This window comes from Xenopus laevis, chromosome 8S (genome assembly GCF_017654675.1).
Source record: "Xenopus laevis strain J_2021 chromosome 8S, Xenopus_laevis_v10.1, whole genome shotgun sequence".
Classification (NCBI taxonomy): Eukaryota; Metazoa; Chordata; class Amphibia; order Anura; family Pipidae; genus Xenopus; species Xenopus laevis.
This window is the reverse complement of record NC_054386.1, coordinates 31,156,453-31,176,158: the sequence shown is the minus strand read 5'-3', so window position 1 is coordinate 31,176,158 and position 19,706 is coordinate 31,156,453. Positions and strand designations below refer to the sequence as shown.

General features: G+C 41.2%; 1 protein-coding gene across 1 annotated transcript in view; it reads left to right on the top strand.

The window, feature by feature from the left end:
* LOC108699921 (tubulin polyglutamylase TTLL11) overlaps window positions 1-19,706 on the top strand; it is a 97,601-nt gene that overhangs the window by 64,723 nt on the left and 13,172 nt on the right. The window contains 1 exon segment of the mRNA XM_018232610.2: window positions 16,603-16,857. Coding sequence (XP_018088099.2) covers window positions 16,603-16,857 — 255 coding nt within the window.

The following is a 19,706-nucleotide window of genomic DNA, read 5'->3' as shown; positions in this document are numbered from 1 at the left end:
CCACCCTTTTTCTTAACTTGAAAACACCAGGAACAGATTTGTTGTTTGAATGCAGGCATTGCTCGCTGTTGGTCACCGGTCCTAGAGCAACCATATAGACTAATACTACATAACCCTGAATCATTCAGCCCATTGTGTATCCAATCACTCTCAGTGGTTCCTTGATGTTCAGTTTTGAAACAGACTAGATTAGCGTTCTTCTTCAAGGAGTATCTAAATACCATTCACCCTTTGTGGCTCTCAAGTTGAGTCTTAACCAATGATTTTCATTAGCCTACTAGGTAGGCTAACCCTACCATTGCTGAACCACTGGTCTAGGTTATACGACTTAATGGTCAGTGTAGAGGAAAATGGAACCAGTGGATTAGTACGTTTTGGGGAAATGTTGCACAACATGGTATGAGAATGACATTCATTGATGGTGGATAGATGATGGAGTAATAAGATACAGGACGATTAAGGTCACATCTTGGTATGCAGTATGCTTCTTTTTTATCTATATAGTGGCAACATATACAACAGTTATTGTTCATCATTTACAGTGTTGTTCTGGGCCACCAGTGGTGGGCCCTGGCAACCCAGTCTGCTAAATAGCCCGGAACATAGCCTCCACATAGCCTCCACCCCCTGGATTCGATAGCAGCCAAGGAGGAGGAGGTGAAGTGGTGCATGTATGGCCTATGTTGGATGCAGGGTGCCTTGAAGAGTGCCCTTTGGCCAGATGGGCCCTGGATTGCCCAGTCCGTAGTCTCACACACTAAGGTCAGTTTTATCTGGAGCTAAGTAGAAGAGACTGGAGTACCCAGAAAAGTGTATATGGTCAATCTGTGCCCTTTCATGTGCTTCAGGGTGACTAAACCAATCAGAGATGTATTAGTTATGGCCAAGCAAGCTGATATTTCTGTGTTTGACTAGCTTTAGTTACAGTTGCATTAATAACTCCAAAAGATGAATTTCAATCTCCTGTTGAATTTTGCACCAGATGTTGAAATGTTATATTGTATTCCTGTTTGGACTCTGCCACTGACATTCAGAATTAGAATTTACTCAGCCTCTCTATTCTTCTAATTAGCCTGTAAGATTCATAAGCTGAATGCTAATGACTTTAGTGGAATTGGTTGTTTCTTTCCTCTAGGGAACGGTGCTGCTCTGTAAACAGAGGTTTCTTTTATTTTGATTCCATAAAAATTAATATTTTCTGTTTTGGGTTCAGCTTCAAATTCATCACTTGGAATTCTTTTCAAACACTCTATGAGGCTTAAGTGGTTTCAGAGACTCCATGGCTATAATGCAGCTCAAAGGAAATGTCATTTCCCAGAGAGATTTTTGTGTGTTCAGCTACAGATCGCATGAGTTATGGAAACACAAATTTGCAGTATGGCTTGGGAATGTTAAACTTTTAATATCAACCCCCAACGTACTCAGCCAGCTGTCATAATCATCAAGGTAATTCACTGAGCTGAAATTCTTGAGAATCTCCCTTTTATGTTTGAAAGGTGTTTCATCACCCCATTGGCACCATTAGCTGTAGAAACACATCGCTGTATACCAAAGTTACTGTAGATCGATAAAAAGTTACACTTTTGACAACACCGTTCTATTGTAACTATCAAAAACCCATTTTCTACCCCCTGTGCCAATTTGATGACCCTGTTTTTGTCCAAAAACTATATAGTATTCTATAATCACACAGTGCACATGGCATAGTGTTGCTCCTTTAAGGTGTTGATACCCAAAACTGTGGAGTTGCCCCCCCCCGAGGGTCCTCAGCCTGAAAGCTAATTAAGGTGATATTTTGCTTAAATGCCTCCTTTCATTCAAGATACACCTAACAGCCCACCATGAAGGTCATTAAAGGTAAAATTTGGGGTAAACACTTATTTGATGTCCTAAATATTTTTCTGACTATGGCTGACACAGCATTGATTCCTACATCAGTTATCTTCTTATGAACTAAGGGTGCAAAGGTGAGTCCTCCAAAAAGGGCTTCAACTGGAAAAGTCAGACAAGTACTGTTGAGGATTTACAGTATAAAAGAGAAACTGATGTATATTTAAGAAAAGCAGGGGCCTAAAGGGGAACTAGGAACTGACTGGAAGAAGGCAATGCTAGAATCGATCTGGAGAGACTAGAACGGGACAGAGTTTTCAACAGCTTTTTTGACCCAGTGGTTAGCTAGAATTTATCAATTCAAATCAGACAACCAACTCGGACATCTTACTTAATTTGTCCCACATCTACCTCCGTTTGTTGGCACCAAAAAAGCCAACATTCTCTTTGAACATTCAGTTGAACTCAAACTGTATGCACTCAAGAAGCAAAGGGTTGCCTGGATCTGATGAATGATCTGGTCATTCCTACCTCAACCACCAGAACATGGCATGAGTGATTTTGTAAAACTACTGTGTTGAACAATTAGCTTGTGACCAGCACACCCATAGCTTCAGGTTATAGTACAAACAATTCTGAAGGAAATGGGAGATATCAAGAGCCCTGATTAAACTGCTGCTTGTTCCCCTGGATCTGTAGCTGAGTGACTGTTACACAACTGAGGGTAGAATTTGGGTGGAACCTTCTGTGCTATGTTTTTGCTTTTGAAACAATGCCTAATTTGTGACCTTGAGATCAGGTATTACAAGAAACAATCTTCTTGTCCAGTATCTGCCAATGAGAGATACATTGGGCAGCTTGTTTCCTTTGAGGGTCAACAAAGAAAGATCAACCTGAGCACTAATATCATTGATGAAGAATATCATTCATCAACATCATCAAATGACCTGCCCTTCCAAGGTCAAGCAAATCTAAGAATTACCTCCTTCTTAAAGAGATGAAGCCATTAAATGTTGACCCAATTAAATGTTGACAGTTTAAACAAGGCTTCCAAGGAACAAGAAGCCAAACCGTGGTTAGGATTCCTGAAGGTAAATGGGGATACGGTGTATCCAGATGGAAGCTGTAACTCTGATCCGAAAGAAAAATGAATTGAACGGCATTCAACAGGACCTCATGAACCCAACCAGTCACATAATCCATTAAATCAGTGTTTTCATCAGCACTAAATACCCTTTCTTGATGGAATTTAACATGAAAGGAAGAAAGGTGTTATCTTTTTCCTTGATAGACGCTACTCCAGCACTGAATAGGTGGTTCATATGTATTGATAGGTTAAAAAGAGAGATCAATGTAGATCGTATCATTTATTCCTTGACATGCTTTCTTATTTGTCTAATATATCTCCGGCACTGGCATAGTGAAATTGACTGTCAGAGCTTGCTGGAACCAAAGATAAGAATTAATAAGGCTCCAGCAATAAGTGGAGCTCTTTGTTTACACGTGAGAGATTCTATTTTCAATTTCCAACCATATTAGATATGTTTATAATTGCTTTTGGGGAGGAATAGCTGCATCTGCAGACAAAGGAGACGTTAAAAAGAAATAGTCAGCTGCTGTGACACCTTAATGAGGACTTCAAACTTCTCTTATCTTAAAAACCAGGGGCCTAACTACAGAGGAAGAAGACACGGGGGCCCAGGTGTATAGGGGGCCCTATGAGGCCCTATTTAATGAGCAATTTCAACATATATTTGTAAAAATAAAAGACAACATCTGGATTTGCTGGGGGTCCTAAAATTTATTTGCTGTAACATCTAGTTACACCACTTTTAAAATGGAACTTAAGGCTTTTAGCTACCATTGAGTTCCCCACAATGCCTTGAAGACATCTGTGCTTCTCCATCTTCATGGTTTTGTTAATGACAGAACATGCATAACATGGATAAGAACATGCATAACATGGATAAGAACATGCATAACATGGATAAGAACATGCATAACATGGATAAGAACATGCATAACATGGATAAGAACATGCATAACATGGATAAGAACATGCATAACATGGAGTCTTGGCTGGATTTGTAGCAGGTTCTCCAGGTGTCGACTCTTGGGTTAAATAACCATTCAAATGGGATGGGGACGCTTATGACAGATCATATATACTGGTATGGGATCTGTTATCTGGAAACCCGGTATCCGGAAAGCTCCAAATTATGGAAAGGTCATCTCCCACAGACTCCATTTTATCCAAATAATCCAAATTTTTAATTTAAATTTAAAAAAATATTTCTCTGTAATAATAAAACAGTAACTTGTACATGATCCAAACTACGATATGGGTATGTGACCAATTATCCAGAATGCTCAGGACCTGGGGTATTCGGAATAACAGATCTTTCTGTAATTTGGATCTTTATGCCTTAAATAACCCACTATACTGGTTTCGCTTCCAATGTGGATTAGTTAAATCTTATCTTAGTTTGGATCAAGTACAAAATATTGAGAAAAAGGAGATCATTTAAAAACATTTGATTATTTGCATAAAATGGAGTCTATGGGAGACAGCCTTTCTGTAATTCTGAGCTTTCTGTATAATGGGTTTGCGGATAACGAATCCCATATCTGTATAAGCAGTCCTTATTGGAAGAAGAACCAGTTATGGAGTTATTAAATGTTTACATGATTTTTTAGTAAGAAATATCCATTATCCGGAAACGGTCTAGGTCCCGAGTATTCTGAATGAAAGGTTCCATACCTGTACCATTAAAATGACACTATACTTAAATTTTGAGAGCTGAATGTATTGATTGTTCGTTGATTTCCTACCTAAACTCTGCTTACTTTAGCAGCCATTGTCTCTTACTGACCAGAAGATTCCTTATCCTCTACCGCAGCCCTCCTATTGTGTTATGATCCCATTGCCGTGAGCCAGAATGGGGTGAGCATTCCTTCAGCAGAAATTTAGTTCAGCGGGAATAATTCCCCCAATGTTTGTTCTTGGGTGAACAGAGAAATCCCATAGAACTATGCTACCCTCTGCAGTTGTGCCTCTTAAAGTAGACAACAGATGCAGGAAAAATATTCAACCCTGTCAGCACCTGGTTATAGAAGAAATGCTTGAATAAACTCAATCTGTATGACTCAGACACCTTAAGTTATCCATCAAACTGTCCATGAACGGAATGTTGTAAAAGCAGGTGCATTTATCCTCTATATCAAAGTGACTGGTCATGAACCTGGTAGTATGAATGTACCTACTGCACTATAAGTACATTTATCCCATGTCCATCAGACCACAAGTTACAATTTAACAGCAGGCTATACTGTATGTGGTCCTGAAGGTATAAAATAATATCCTTAATACTCATGTTTATGCCTTATATTGATACCTCTACACAGAGGTTGGTTTGTTTTGCCAAACTCTTAACACAATGATAATTTATTTGTATGCATAATATAAAGCTCCGTTTATACAAACACCAGCTGTATCAGCTTGAGATCCAATAATCCTGCGTGGTGTGACGCCCTGGTATGAACTATTTTAAGGATATATCTCGTTCTGTGCAGTACAGAAATTGGGCTGCCTAGGTATAGAAATAGGAGACCACAAAAATATGGTTTTCCATATTTTTCTTTAGCCCTTAGATAGAGAAAAAAAGAATTACCCCGGGGGTGGTTGGTGACCTAAAGGGGTAGGCTGATGATGTAAATTGACAGGTTGTAAATCTGGCCATAGAGGCACTCATGCATTTTCCCCGTCGTCTGTGGAGTCAGAACAATCGTCCCCACAATTTTCGTACCATGGCGATTTCTTTGTCAATTGGACAGGGGTACTGATAACATATTTGCATGTGTTGTTTATCTAACGATGGCAATGGCTGACTGTCACTACTATTTAACGGACATAACTTTCGTATGATTGCTGTCAGTCATCTAATGGCCAGAATGTCCTCTGATTTGTTATTTTTCCTATTATAAGCTTACAGTTTAAATCTGAATGGCTAGTTTTAGATTGTTGCCACCCGAACGTTTATCATACAAGGAACAAAATCTGAACGTCTATTGCCAGTTCAAGGCAGATTTTGGTTTGAAGTTTTGAGATGGAGCGGGGATTGGAGTAGATCCGGGCTTTAAGGGCACCTGTTGGGCAAAAATATTATCCCCAACCAAAGGTGAGGGCTAAAAGAGCCCGCAATCCAGTTGGAGGTAATAGTAGTTTGTTTTTTTGTTTTTTAAATTGCCACCCACTCGCAGTGGGAGCTCATGGTATGCAGCCATGTTGGGGCACACACATGCGTATAATAAGCAAATGCTGTGACTTTCTCATTATGTGCATGTGATATACACAGCATGGCTGCTTTCACCGGAAGCTCCCTCCACATCAAGTGTCCTAGCATGGCAGAGGACAATTTAAAAAAAAACTAACTGTTACCCCCAAACGGAGTGTGGGCTCTATTAACCTGCACCTTTGGCTGAGGACAGCTCCGGACTGAGAATTAAAATAGGCCCTGGCATTTTAGGTACACAGAGGTCCAAACAGCCCCCACCAGCCCACTAAATAGTAACGTTCTATGGCACCTTATAGCAGCCCCTCTCAGAACCTCCAGTCCGGGCCTTGTTGAGGATAATATTTTTGCCCACCAGGTGCCCTTTAAAGGAGAAGGAAAGTCGTTTACCGATTTGGGGTGCTGAATGTTAGGCACCCCCAAGTGAATGTATTTACTTACGTGAAACCACAGGCCGTTGCTCCTATCAGCAGAAAACTTCACTGGCCCAGGGTTATTCCAGGGAGCACCATGGAGCGATTCTCTTCCGGCTTCTGTTTTCTTCAAATTTCCCGGGGAAACTTTGTGCGCAGTAGAATGAAAAAGCTGAGGTCTTTTCACTCTAATGTGCATGCCAAAAGTTAGGCAACGACAAGTGATTGTATATACTTACCTGAAACCCTGGGTTGGTGCTCCTATCAGCAGAAAACTGTACCGGTCCGGGAGTTCTTCTAGTGCACACTATGGAGCAATCGGCTTACTTCTTTCTTCGGGTGGGTGCGCACTTTAATGAATATGTCGCTATTTTGTTCTACTGCGTATGAGTCTGCCCTTGGGAATTTGCAGAAAGAAGAAGAAGGAAGTCGATCGCTCTGTGGTGCTCGCTGGAAGAACCCCCAGACCGGTGCAGTTTTCTGCTGATAGGAGCACCAGCCTAACTTTTGGCACCCCCAAGTAAATACAGCCTTTCCTTCTCCTTTAAAGTCACGCTTGTACTGCCTCACCAGATTGTTTATCGCTTCCCGTTCTGCAGCCAAACAATGCTCCTATTTTCTGTGACATTTAAAATACTGATTGTACACATAGGGGTTGAGCAATTGCATACAATCATTTAAGGCACTGCCAAAGATAGGATATTATTTTTTCTCTGCATGGTTTAGAAGTAGAAAATAGAATCCTTTCTGCTTGTCTGAAGTTAAATACAAGTGAGCAGAAAAAAAAAACACATCTTGCTTCTGGTGACAGTTTTGCTTGTCTCGACTTTTACGGCATCAATCACCAACAGCTTAAGGCTTCCGAAAACATCACCACGGACAGATGTTGTCCCTGTCTTGGGAATAGAAATATCTGTTTCCATTAAGTATAAATTAACTTAATCACCAGGTAGGAAAGATAAGGCGCTTAAACTCTGTTCCCTGCAGCTTTCATTAAAATTAAAATTCTATTTAAAACCAGAACTTAGATTTTCCCAGACTTGATCCTGCTTCCAAGGAGATTATATCTGCCTTCATGTTAAAAAGAAGCCAAAATGACTCGACGTGGGACCGTGATGTTCTGTATAATTTAGCATCTGCTCGGCGGCCCTTTTCCCTCAAATGATTTTATCTTAAGCAACAATTCGTTTCTGACACGGAACAAATCTGCATCCAGAAAAAATGAAGTGACAAAGGAGCGTTTGTGTTTGATTGCGACAGTGGTTCCTCTCATGGAGCGTGCAAAATGCCATTTAGCGAGGTATTGTTTGATTGATGCACTTACTGTGCTTGTTAATGACTGCATTTATTTGGTTTTAAAAGATTTTTTTTTATGATGCTTCTTTTTTTATTCGTAATATTATTTGTCTATTAACTTGCCAACCATGGTTTGATGTTGAGAGGATTTGCAGGGATTTGAACAAGAGACCCTGGTGCCAGTTGAGGTGCCAATTGAAAAATGTGCCTGTTGAATTTGGACTTATCTGCCTTTCCAGGTGTGTGTATCATTTCCTAGCAAGCTCATTGGGTAGTTAAGGCCATCCAATCACAGCTGAGTGCTTCCTATATAGATCCTTGATTTTTCTTACTTCTTGTCCAGAGCATTGAAGCTTAGCTTTTGTCACTGCAGCGAAGCCAAGGCCACCTCGCCTTCTCTGGGTGTCCGAGCCTGTCCTGCCTTGCTTTTGTATTCTTCTACCCTACTACTGTCCTATCTCAGTCTCTCCAAATCTTCACCCTTTCCAATTTGTTCCAGTCTGATCTTAATTCTCCTTTGGACCATCATATCACCAGAAAAGACTCACACAATACCCTTTAGCAGACTTGTATTATAGACCCTTGGGCTCATTTCTAAGTAATTTCTATCCAGCTTTTTCCAGATAGTGGACTAGATATAGAATTAACCACATGATAGGAGCCATACTTTATTAAAATCAATATACCTTAAAGGAGAACTAAACCGTCAAAATGAATATGGCTGAAAATGCCATATTTTATATAACTTATATAACTTATATAACTGAACTTATTGTACCAGCCTAAAGTTTCAGCTTCTCAATAGCAGCATCTTGGAAAGTGTCTGTGACACTCACATGCTCAGTGGGCTCTGAGCAGCTGTTGAGAAGTTAAGCTTAGGGGTCATTGCAGAAAATTAGGTTGGTCTGTAATATAAGCTGATGCTACAGGGCTGATTATTAAAGTCTGGTGCTTGTTGCACTGGTTCCTGTGGTGCTATGTAGTAATTATCTGTATTAATTACTAACCAGCCTTATAATGTGACATTTCTATTCTATGTGCCCTGTATATTGTGAGTGGAGTGACAGCAGCACAGAGCATGTGCAGTGAATCAGCAGAAAAGAATATGGGGAGCACAGATGTTCCCTGCTAAAGGGCTGTGGATGCCTTGGGCTGGTACGGAAACCCAAAACATAATGTCCAACATTTCTAGCCTACTTCTGTAGTTAGGCTTTAGTTCTCCTTTAAAGCTAAGTCTGCAGAGTCCTTGGATAAATTAAGTGGACATTCTAAATCCCTAAGAGCAGTGATCCCCAACCAGTGGCTCTTGAGCAACATGTTACTCACTAACCCCTTGACTGTTGCTCCCAGTGGCCTCAAAGCAGGTGTTTATTTTTGAATCCCTGGTTTTTGTTGCATAAAACCAGGTGTACTGCCTAACAGAGTCTCCTTTTTTACATCTGAATGTTGTTCACAGGTAAAAAAAAAAGTTGGAGAACCCTGCCTAAGAGTATGGGATTTAGCCAGTGGGTCTCCATTTGGACATTATTATTATCATCACTTATTATATGAATTACACAGTGACACCAATATAAAGATCTAGAACAGTGGTTCTCATACTGCGGAGCAATGCTCCTATGTCTGTAACTTTGTTCCTAGCTAATTGGAGCCTGATGGTTGGACCTGCAAGGTTGGGCTCAAACTGAAAAAAAATCCGACTGAGAATACCTCAGTCTAATCACGTAAACAGACTTTTAGTTTGTTATAAGCTCCAGGATCAATCCTGCAGCTGCAGCTGGCCCCAGGGGTCCCAATGAAGCCCAAATAATGATTTCAAAATATATTGGTAAAACAGGACAATCTCTGGATATGTTGGGGGCCCTAAAATGAATTTGCGGTAGGGCCCAGTAACATCTAGTTTCGCCACTGACTGTTTTCTTTTAAAGTTATATTTTTGTTTTACTTGGTGTTAAAAAATAGCCCCATGACATCAAAATGAAACTGAATATTCATTAAACTGCCCTATTTGTAGCATTTCAGCTCTGTAGCTCACTTCCCCGAGCCATTAACAATTTTTAATAGGCTGTTAAACAGAAGCCGACGTAAGAAGGGCTTTACTAAAAGGCTAATAATTTTGCTAATGAAAGTAATATTTAAATACAAAAAAAATGAAAGTCGTCTTGAGAGACTTAAATTGCGGAAATACAAATTTTCTTATTAGCATCACTGCCGTGTTATTAAAAGATAACATAAATATTTTATAAATAAACCTTAATTAGCATAGAATAATTTGTAAAACAAGGATTCTATAAATATGATGTTGTTTTTTTTCCTCCTGTCATGCAAAATTCACGTTTTGAGACGGACGCAGATATTAGTCACGATGAATGCTACTGAAATGCATAAGGAACGTTCTGGACCTTTTTTGCAGTTGCTATGTTGTGTTTTGTGCAGCACCTCCATTAGTTTTAACTTGGCCTAGCTCTGCCTACCATAAACATAATGAGCAGATCTTTGCCCAGTTTGGCTTCTCGAATGTCATGAATATGAATGTTCATCTGCCAGGCCAACACTGAAATTTCATGTGGCCTGTTCGGAGCAGTTATCATTGACTGCATCCATGAGCCAACATGATCTCTAGCTGGTAGGACTTTCTGTCTGGTCGAAGGTTATGGTTGAATGACCTCTTATAGATTGGACAGTGATAATTTTGGCCCATACACTGGACCATCAGCTGCCAATTTTAGAGGCCAAATGTGTAAACAATGGTTTCGGTGTACAGGCATTTTTAGAAAAAAGAGCAACCAGGGCAAACAAGAGGCCCAAGCTGAGTAGACAAAGCACTAGTTACAGTATCAATCATTGATTTACCGGAAGGTGATGCTGATCATCAGTAGGTTTAAATTTCAAGCCATTCCACACCTACGTTTCTCATAGAGGGAGGGTAGGCAGTTATATTATAATATTTAATCCTGCATACACAGGCCAATAAATGCTGCCGACTTGGCTCCTCCAGACCGAGCCACCAGCTTATTGTCCCTTAGGCCAAAAATATTTTGGCAGGTTTGAAAATCATCTTTAGTAAGGACCTTTTTCATGAGGTCCTTGTCTTGCAAGTCTCCATAGGCCCCTCTTGGGTGTATCAGCCCAATTTGGCCTAGTGTATGGGTTGATATGCTTTACGATATATTTATTGTCATAAAGAAACAATAGAGAGGAAAAATAACGCAAATGGTGTGCAAGGACTTAAGCTGGTCATACACAGGTAAATAAATGCTTCCAAGTTGCTCCTTCAGACCGAGTCACTAGCTTATTGTTCATTAGGCCAATATTGATTCTGATTTTGAGGCAGGTTTGATGAGGTCTTTCTCATGCAAGTCTCCATAGACCCGTCTAATTAGCCTAGTGCATGGGTGAACATGCTTTACGATATCTTTATTGTAATAAAGAAACAACAGCTTAATAGAGAGGAAGAAGAACTCAATCTTGGTGAAGTGTAAGGACTATGATTTTGGCTTATGTATTGGGGTCCAAAGAACAGGGGCGTGTCAAGACATTGGACCACTGGAAGCAGAATTACTTGGCTGCTCTCCCCTGGGTCTCCTTATTTTGAACTGTGTTTGGGGGAATTCAGACCAAGGAGTCCTTTGTGCAGTCATACCCCAAGCTGAATATCCCACTTAAGAAGTTAGGCTTGTGTAGTTTGTGTAAGTAAAATCTGTCCTTCTTCTGAGTCCTTGGTAAGAATTAGCCACTTGAGATGGGGGTTATTACCTCAAGGGAGAAACACTCCTTCTGTAGAATAGACACAAGTAGACCTGTAACATATGTAATGTAGAAGGCCATGCACAATGCAGTATAATCAGCTGAGTTGGCAAAGCATTCAGCATTGGAGCTAATTACTGTACCCAGGAGCAGATATAGTACCTTGTAGAACCAGGAGCAACAGCTGCAGCCAGTGGGACTCACTAAAAAGGGTATTGCGGTCTAATGTGAATTTTAAGCCAAGTTGTTTTAATAATAAATCATACAGTTATATTTTTCCATTAAGCACCAGAGTCTGTCTCTCTATTGACTTGCATTCTATGGTGTGCTGGCATATTAGGTCCCCATACAGCTAATTATATTTAATCAATCATTTCACCTTTATAAACACAGCTGATCTTTCCTAATGTATTTAAAAATTCCTTGTGCTTTATCATGTAAGCTGGGGAAGTAATCGTCCTTCACGCTCACCTCTAGACAGGGGGGTTGTGCTCCACTGTGTAAGCAGAGAGACCTGTCTGATGATGCTGCCACTTATATCTCAGCACAAGGTCCCCTCTAAACTGGGCTCACAAAAGTATAATGCTAACAAATCCTCCCTAATAACAAGCACAGAGAAACATTGGGGTAACAGTGACCCTGCTATAGTTCCAGGGGCAGGGCCTCCATCAGGTGGGCACAGGGGGTACTACTGTACCGGGCCTAACTGGCTGCGCTGCATTTTTCGAAAAAATTCGACCCCCCTTGACAGCGCCGAAGCCATGCTGCATCTTTTGTAGTCCCAAACCGCCAAAGTCTCGAAGAGCCAAAGTCCTGGAGCCGCAAAAAGACCCGACGTCACGTAAGGAGCCAACTTGAAGTACTGAAGCCACGAAAAGACCCACAGTCACAAAAGGAGAAGTCCTGAAGCCACGAGTTCAGTTCTACTGAACACACCATTGTTTAAAAATAAAACTTTTATGGGGGGCCCTGCACCATTTTTTTTTAACTTGTAAGGGAACTCTGACCATCAATATTTTTTAAAAAAAAACTTTTATGGTGGCCCTGTCGCCACAGTTTTTTTTTCAGGGGGCCCTGACCATCAATGGCTTTTTTTAACTTGTGTGTGTGGGGTTTACCATTTTTAGCACTGATGTCTATGTGCTCTTTTAACTGTGGTGTGGGCCCAAAAAATTTGTTGTACGGGGCCCCGTGATTTCTAATGGTGGCCCTGTCCAGGGGTACCCAGGGCACAAATAAACACTAGCCCCAAATCTCCCTCTAACTGGCCTTCAGGCTGGGCCCACTTAGCTCATAACAAGGTTACAGATATATAGAAACATTGTGGTAACAGACACATTGCCAGGCCTGGACTGGGAGTCAAAATAGGCCCTGCCATTCCAAGTATGCAGAGGCCCAAACAGCCCCCTACCAGCCCAAACAGCCCCAAACCAGCCCACTCTATGGTAACTTTCTATGGAACCATCCAGCAGCCCTTCTGGCATTTGCCAGAACCCACAGATTGCCAGTCCAGGCCTGCACATTGCTATAGTTCCAGGGGTACCCAGGGAACAAATAAGCAATCACCCCAAATCTCCCCCAAACTGGCCTTTAGGCTGGTCCCCCTTAGCTCATAACAAGGTTACAGATATATAGAAACTTTGGGGTAACAGTCACCCTGCTATAGTTCCAGGGGTACCCACCCTAACTGGCCTTCAATAACTAGTGATTTAATAGCCCTACAGTTCCAGAACCGGCTTCCTGTCTAGAACCTGCTCTAAACAATGGAAAACTTATAGTCCTCCTTTTTATTGGCCTTTGGGTCGCTTGGTACAAAAGGCAAAGCTTTATCGTTCCTGCCAAAGTCTCTGGTTTTATTACTGTTTGTTGGACAGAAATCCATGCATCAATTCCAGACTGTTAATCTTTGGCTTTGTGTAATGTGCTGCATATTAAAAATGAATAATTGAATAGAAGGATGATTTATGAGTGGAATTGGTGACTGTGAGAATATTAACTTTATGTTCTAAATAAGCAATTTGGATAAGAATTCATCCCGCTGAAAGAAATGAACAGAAACTTGCATACCTGTCGTAATCTGAGAAATTTTGGGAATTACTGTCTGAATCTGAGCTTTTAAAGGCCTGTGTATTAGACTGGCAGTACATGAAGGTAAAGGACCCCTATAGCTTTTATATGAAACATTATGGGCCACTTTTACGCCTTCCAAGGTTTCAAGTGCTCACTCACTCATTGGAAACGTCATTAGAATCGGAGTGAAGAATAAGTGGCCATCTGGGGATGAACAATAGATAATCTCAGATCCATATTCATAAGTTTCTACAACTTGATAGCAATTGAAGATTAATGACACTAACGGAGTTCTACAGCAACGGCTCAAGGGGAATATCCAATACGACATCGATATTTTCACGATCTGTCAAAAGTTTACTGGATATAGCTGGTGCCATATGCTTTTATCCCTGTAGGATTTTATTATAAGTTTTTGGGGAAGTTGCAGGCATAGAGGTGATATAGGGGCTCCCCAGCAACTCTCTTGGGCCTTTGGCTTTAGATGTGGGCGTTCATTTTTTAAATACTCTTCTTTGTTTGAAATAAAATACCTTATTTTGTCTTGATGCATGGAAATGAACACTACTGCTCCTGTGCATTTTCCTACTAAACCACAATACCAAAGATTTGCTCAACAATACCCTCGTACCAGGTTTTTGATGCAGTTTAAGAGTTATCGTATCATTGAGTTTGGTCTCTTTATTGGGACCCTGGTGCCAGCACCTGCAAGGTGACACCAAGCCTGGATACTAAATATCAATATTCCACAATATTCCAACACTGAACCAGCATATCTCATGCCTCACCCTATATTGCTCCCCTGTATCTTCATATCTCATGCCTCCCCCTATATTGCTCCTGTGTACCTTTATAACTCATGCCTTTCCCTATATTGCTCCCCTGTACCTTCATCTCTCATGCTTTCCCCTGTATTGCTCCCCTGTACTTTCATATATCATGCCTCCCCCCCAACTTCCCACGCCTTCTTTTCCCATCATTCAACTTTCTCAAACATTTAACCCTTATGGGGAATACAAGAATACTTATTAATCCAATAAATCCAATTCAGAAAAACGGTTTACAAAATAATCATCTTCAATATTAAAGTGTCCAAGTGCAGTCCATATTAAGATTTAAATATTGTGTAAAAATATTGTGTAAAATGTTTTTATTTTTTTTAACAAATTCACATCCATTATTACATTGTTATAAAAATCCATTGCATTATACAAATATTTTGATACCTTACTGCCCTTGGGATTTCTAGTAATTAATATTCTACGTTATCACTTGGCAGTTCTTAGCTGTAAAAAATAGAAACACGTAAGAAGGTTAAAAAGTTATCTCGCGTAAGAAACACGTATAACTAAAATTCTCATTAAGGCCTTCGGTGAAGTGTTCCTCTATATTGCTCTCCTGTACCTTTATATCTCATGCCTCCCCTATATTGCTCCCCTGTACCTTCATATCTTATGCCTCCCCCTATGTTGCTCCCCTGTACCTTCATATCTCATGCCTCCCCCTATATTGCTCCCCTGTAGCTGCAGCTAGGTATAGGTATTGCCGCTATGTGGTGATGACAGTGAGTGGCCTAGAATTTCTTCCAACTGATTTCTGATAAATGTGCCTCTAAAGCTGGCCATAGATGTTGAGATTTTTAAAAGATCCGATCCTCATCGTGAGACCACGATTTTCTCGGAACGAATTTACCATCAACTAAAAAGACCAATTTGCCAGGAAAACAAAGGGGAGCTGCCTGCTTGGCCTTGCAAACATAGATAGATTGCACTGGGACCGACAAAGATTTTTTGACCTGGCCGATCAATTTCCTGACAGATGTCGGCCGAAAAATCGTAAGATGTGCGACCGTTCGAATACCACTAACCTCACGATAATATAGAAGGATTGGTTGGCCTTCTCAAAAATTGGTCGTTCGGCAAGAAGAATCGTCGCTTCTATGGGGAGCTTAAAACCCAACAACCATCCAATAACTTGTATCATTGAAATCAAATGCTGATAGAGGCGCAGGCTACACAGTGAATACTATCCATGCTGAATCAGAAACCTTCTCTATTGACATTTGTGCTGTTACCCTGCGGTACAACTGCTCTATATGCAGCATTATTCAGTATATAAGTAGTTGGGGAGAGAGATATCAGAAGAATCAACTGCCAGCAGATCCTGTTTCCCTGTGTCAGGGTTACAGTGACAAGTCCCTTTATCAGGTTGTAATATATACGCTTGGCATTACACAACGTTCTTTATCACTTCTCTATCTTGTTTGCCATTCTTGCTAGGATGCATTATATTTCCTTTCTACATTATCATTGGCATTTAAAGTGTTATTACTGGGGAAGAAAGCCTTGTTTGGATGGCACGTTGCCTGGATTTCTAATACAGCAGATAGCTCAGGTTTTAAGACTGTCTTATAATAAATTTCTTCCTCGAACCTGGTATCAAACTATGTTCCTTTTTATATCCCACCAGCTGGGTTTGAGACTCTTTAATACCACTATTTTTGCTAATCTTTTTTTTTTTTTCAACTCTCTGTGAAATGTAGGATTGCCACTAGAGTGGTTTAATTTTTTTTTTTTCTAATGTGGTCCTAAAAAACCTGAAATTAAACTAAAAACAAACCAAAAACTTACATTTAGTGTAGGGCAGCAAATAAGGTCACTTTGTAATGAAATGTAGCAAGGAAAGTTCCAATGCAAGGGGGGGGGGTGACAAATGTTAGGGTATCCTCCAAGGATTGTAATGACTTACCCAAAACCCTACGCCAGTGCTCCTGTTAGCAGAAAACTGCACTGGCTGGGGTACTCATGAGCAAGCAATCATCTTCCTCCCTTCTGTAAGATGATGAAATTTGCACCATGCCCTGTCCTTGTTTATGGACTTATTAATAGGCAAGAAGCCATAAATTCTTAACCTGTGTGGTGGGACTCATTTTTATTTTTCTTTATGATTGTTTTCAGGTCCAATCCCTCAGAAAGCACATTGGAAACAAACAAGGGGTTATACATAGAGTCAACCGAGCAAGTAGATCCAGAGATGAATAAACTTCCAGAAAGCTCTATTCCATCTAATTGCTTCAAGCAAGTGTTTCCGAAATATTCCAAGCAGTTCAATTACTTGCGGGTAGTGGAACGAGTGGCTTCCATCTTCCTACAATTCCTCGGCATCAAGGGTACCATGAAGCTTGGACCAACTGGATTCCGCACATTCATAAGGTTTGGAACCTGATGCCCTATTTAGCAGTCAGGGGCACAGTAAGTTGACAGCTGCCACCATGTAGTTGCCAAAGGCACAGGGATTATTAATAGTCAATGGTGAGCATACAGAAATGAGCCTTGTTATCCTAGATCAGTGATCCCCAACCAGTAGCTCTCGAGCAACATGTTACTCTCCAAAGCCTTGAATGCTGCTCCCAGTGGCCTCAAAGCAGGGGCTTATTTTTGAATTCCAGGCTTGGAAGCAAGTTTTGGTTGCATAAAAACCATGTGTGCTGCCAAACAGAGCCTGCTGTAGTCTGCCAGACCACATAGGGGCCACCAAATAGCCAATTACAGCCCTTATTTGGCACCCCAGGAACTTTTTGCATGGCTTTGTTACTCCCTAACTCTTTTTATTTTAGAATGTGGCTCACCGGTAAAAAAGGTTGGGGACCCCTGTCCTAGATAAAACCTGAGTGCCTTACTCTGCTTCATGATTTGCATTACAAATCAGTTAGGGATAAGATCAAAATAACATGGCTTGCCACCATTTGGCCAGACAGTGGAATATTACTCTGTTTCTGTCAAGGATAGGGTAGGGAGTGATGTGGAGGCAGAGATGGGGAGGGTCCTTAAGTTAGGGACTGGCTGTGCACACAAGAGAGGTAGGACAGGAACAGGGTGATAAGGGCGATGAGTCAGAGTTGTCTGAAACAGGATGGAGTGGGCATACTAGACTGGACTGGACAGGAACAGCACAGAGCGGGCATACAGAGCAGGACTGGCCAGGACAGGACAGAGCAGGTATAGATCAGAACAGTAGTAGGAGAACTGGCGCAGGACAGCATGGACAAAGAGTCAGACCTGAATGGGGACTGGACAGCAAGGTTCAGACAGGACTAGATAGCCAGGTTCAGACAGGACTAGATAGCCAGGTTTAGACAGGAATAGGAACATGATCAGGCAGGACTGGAACCAGACTACAATATAATTCATCCTTATTGGAAGCAAAACAAACCTGTTGGGTTTATTTAATGTGTACATGATTTTCTAGTAGACTTGAGGTATGAAGATCAAAATTACAGAAAGATCTGTTATGTGGATAACCCCAGGTCCTGAGCATTCTGGATAACAGGTCTCATACCTGTATACAATTAAGGGTAAAGTTTTGGTATTCCGTTTTTTGGAAGATTCAGTAGTTGGCCAAATGAAGTGCATCTCTACTTTTCACTTTGGTCCAGTTTGGGGCAAATTTTGCACTTTATCATAGCAAAATAGGCCTTGAGGATGTATGTATGGATGATGGTCAGGTCCTGGGCCACAATATAAACAAATATCACTTTTGCCTCCCCCAGCTTCTGGTGATGCCACTCCTGATTTGCTGTGACATCACTTAAGGTTTGCAGCAAAACCACTAGGTTAAGGTTTGCCGCTTGCCAGCCCAGCCAAACTCTGCAAGTATTGTTCCAAATGAAACCATATCATAGCTCCTCGTACGTCACCCCAAAATGTCATCTTGTGCCCCTTATATTATCCCTCCTGCTCTAATGACATCACTGCCTTGTTTTGCTGCATTGGAAAGTTGGTAACTCTAGAGGTAGGCAAAAGAGGACACAGTGGTGAGGGGGTGCAAGGTATGTACCTCTTCTATGTGGCTACCCCTAATTCAGGCCTCTGGGTGAGGGAAATCCCCCTTGCCTTGGGTGCCTCCATGACTAGGCCGGCCATTTCCTACTTTTGGATTAATTGTAGGCAGCGGGTTGGGTTGTGGATAAAGCAGTTGCATTGGATTGGGTAGCGGGGTTAAGCAGGTAAAAATAGGTGTGGGTCCAGGTGTCAGAAATAAATTCAGAGTAAAGGTCAAGTTTCTATGGCCAAATTTGGATTAGTATGTGGTTTATTGGAAGCTGCATTTCTATGCATTTGCACTGGCACCACCAGACTTGCCCGTATGAAGCCGATTTCCCTCAACTTATACTTTTCCACAACCGGAGACCTCTTTCACATTGCCGTGTCCCATTAATGCAAATAATAATGATGTCCCTCATTAATATTCATCCCAGAAATGTGCGATATGAGAGTAATCCTCTTCTATTTATATTGCTCTCTGTGTAATTATTGAGAATGCTTTGCTGGTGCATTTGCACAAGGTCTGCTCATTTTTTCTCTCTCCTTATCATGAAGGCAAAAGAGAGCACTTTCTCAGTCTCACCCCCTTATCTCTCTCTATGAAATCCTTATTCCAGACTGTGAAAGAGATCAGCTTTATAAAAATAAATTGCCGCCGATTCTCTCCCAGACTCATTCTTCTAAAGATGGAAAGAAAAAGAAAAAAAAAAGGGAAAATAACAAGAAAAACGGCTCATATTCTCTAACTGGGGAGGGAGATTTAGAGTTCAAACACATGGTGGTTTTTAAAGGAGACGTTCAGATTGGTACGTCTCAGATCACGTCTCAAAATTTTTTTCCCCCACTAGAGGTTCAGGCTAAGAGCCAGTTGTTTTTACAAATAATTGCCCTTGCAAGTGCTTAGTAACCATGACTGACTGTGAGACTCATGATGCACATGCATTTCACCCAACATGTCAATGGCTACAATGGGTGCTCCCTCCTGGGGCAGGATGGCTTAGTGCTTGTGAGGGCAATTTTTTAGAAAACTATAATTGGCCCACCCCTCAGGTTGATAGGTGCCCTTGAAGCCCTCCATTCAGCTCCCACCATGTACAACTCCTGATCCTCCCCTCATTTACCATTCCCCACCCCATGTTATTGCCACCCACATAGAGCACTGACACCCCACAGATAAGTAAGATTTCACCCCAAAGGTGGCAACTAGTGATGTGCAGGTTGTCAAAAAAGTTGATTTC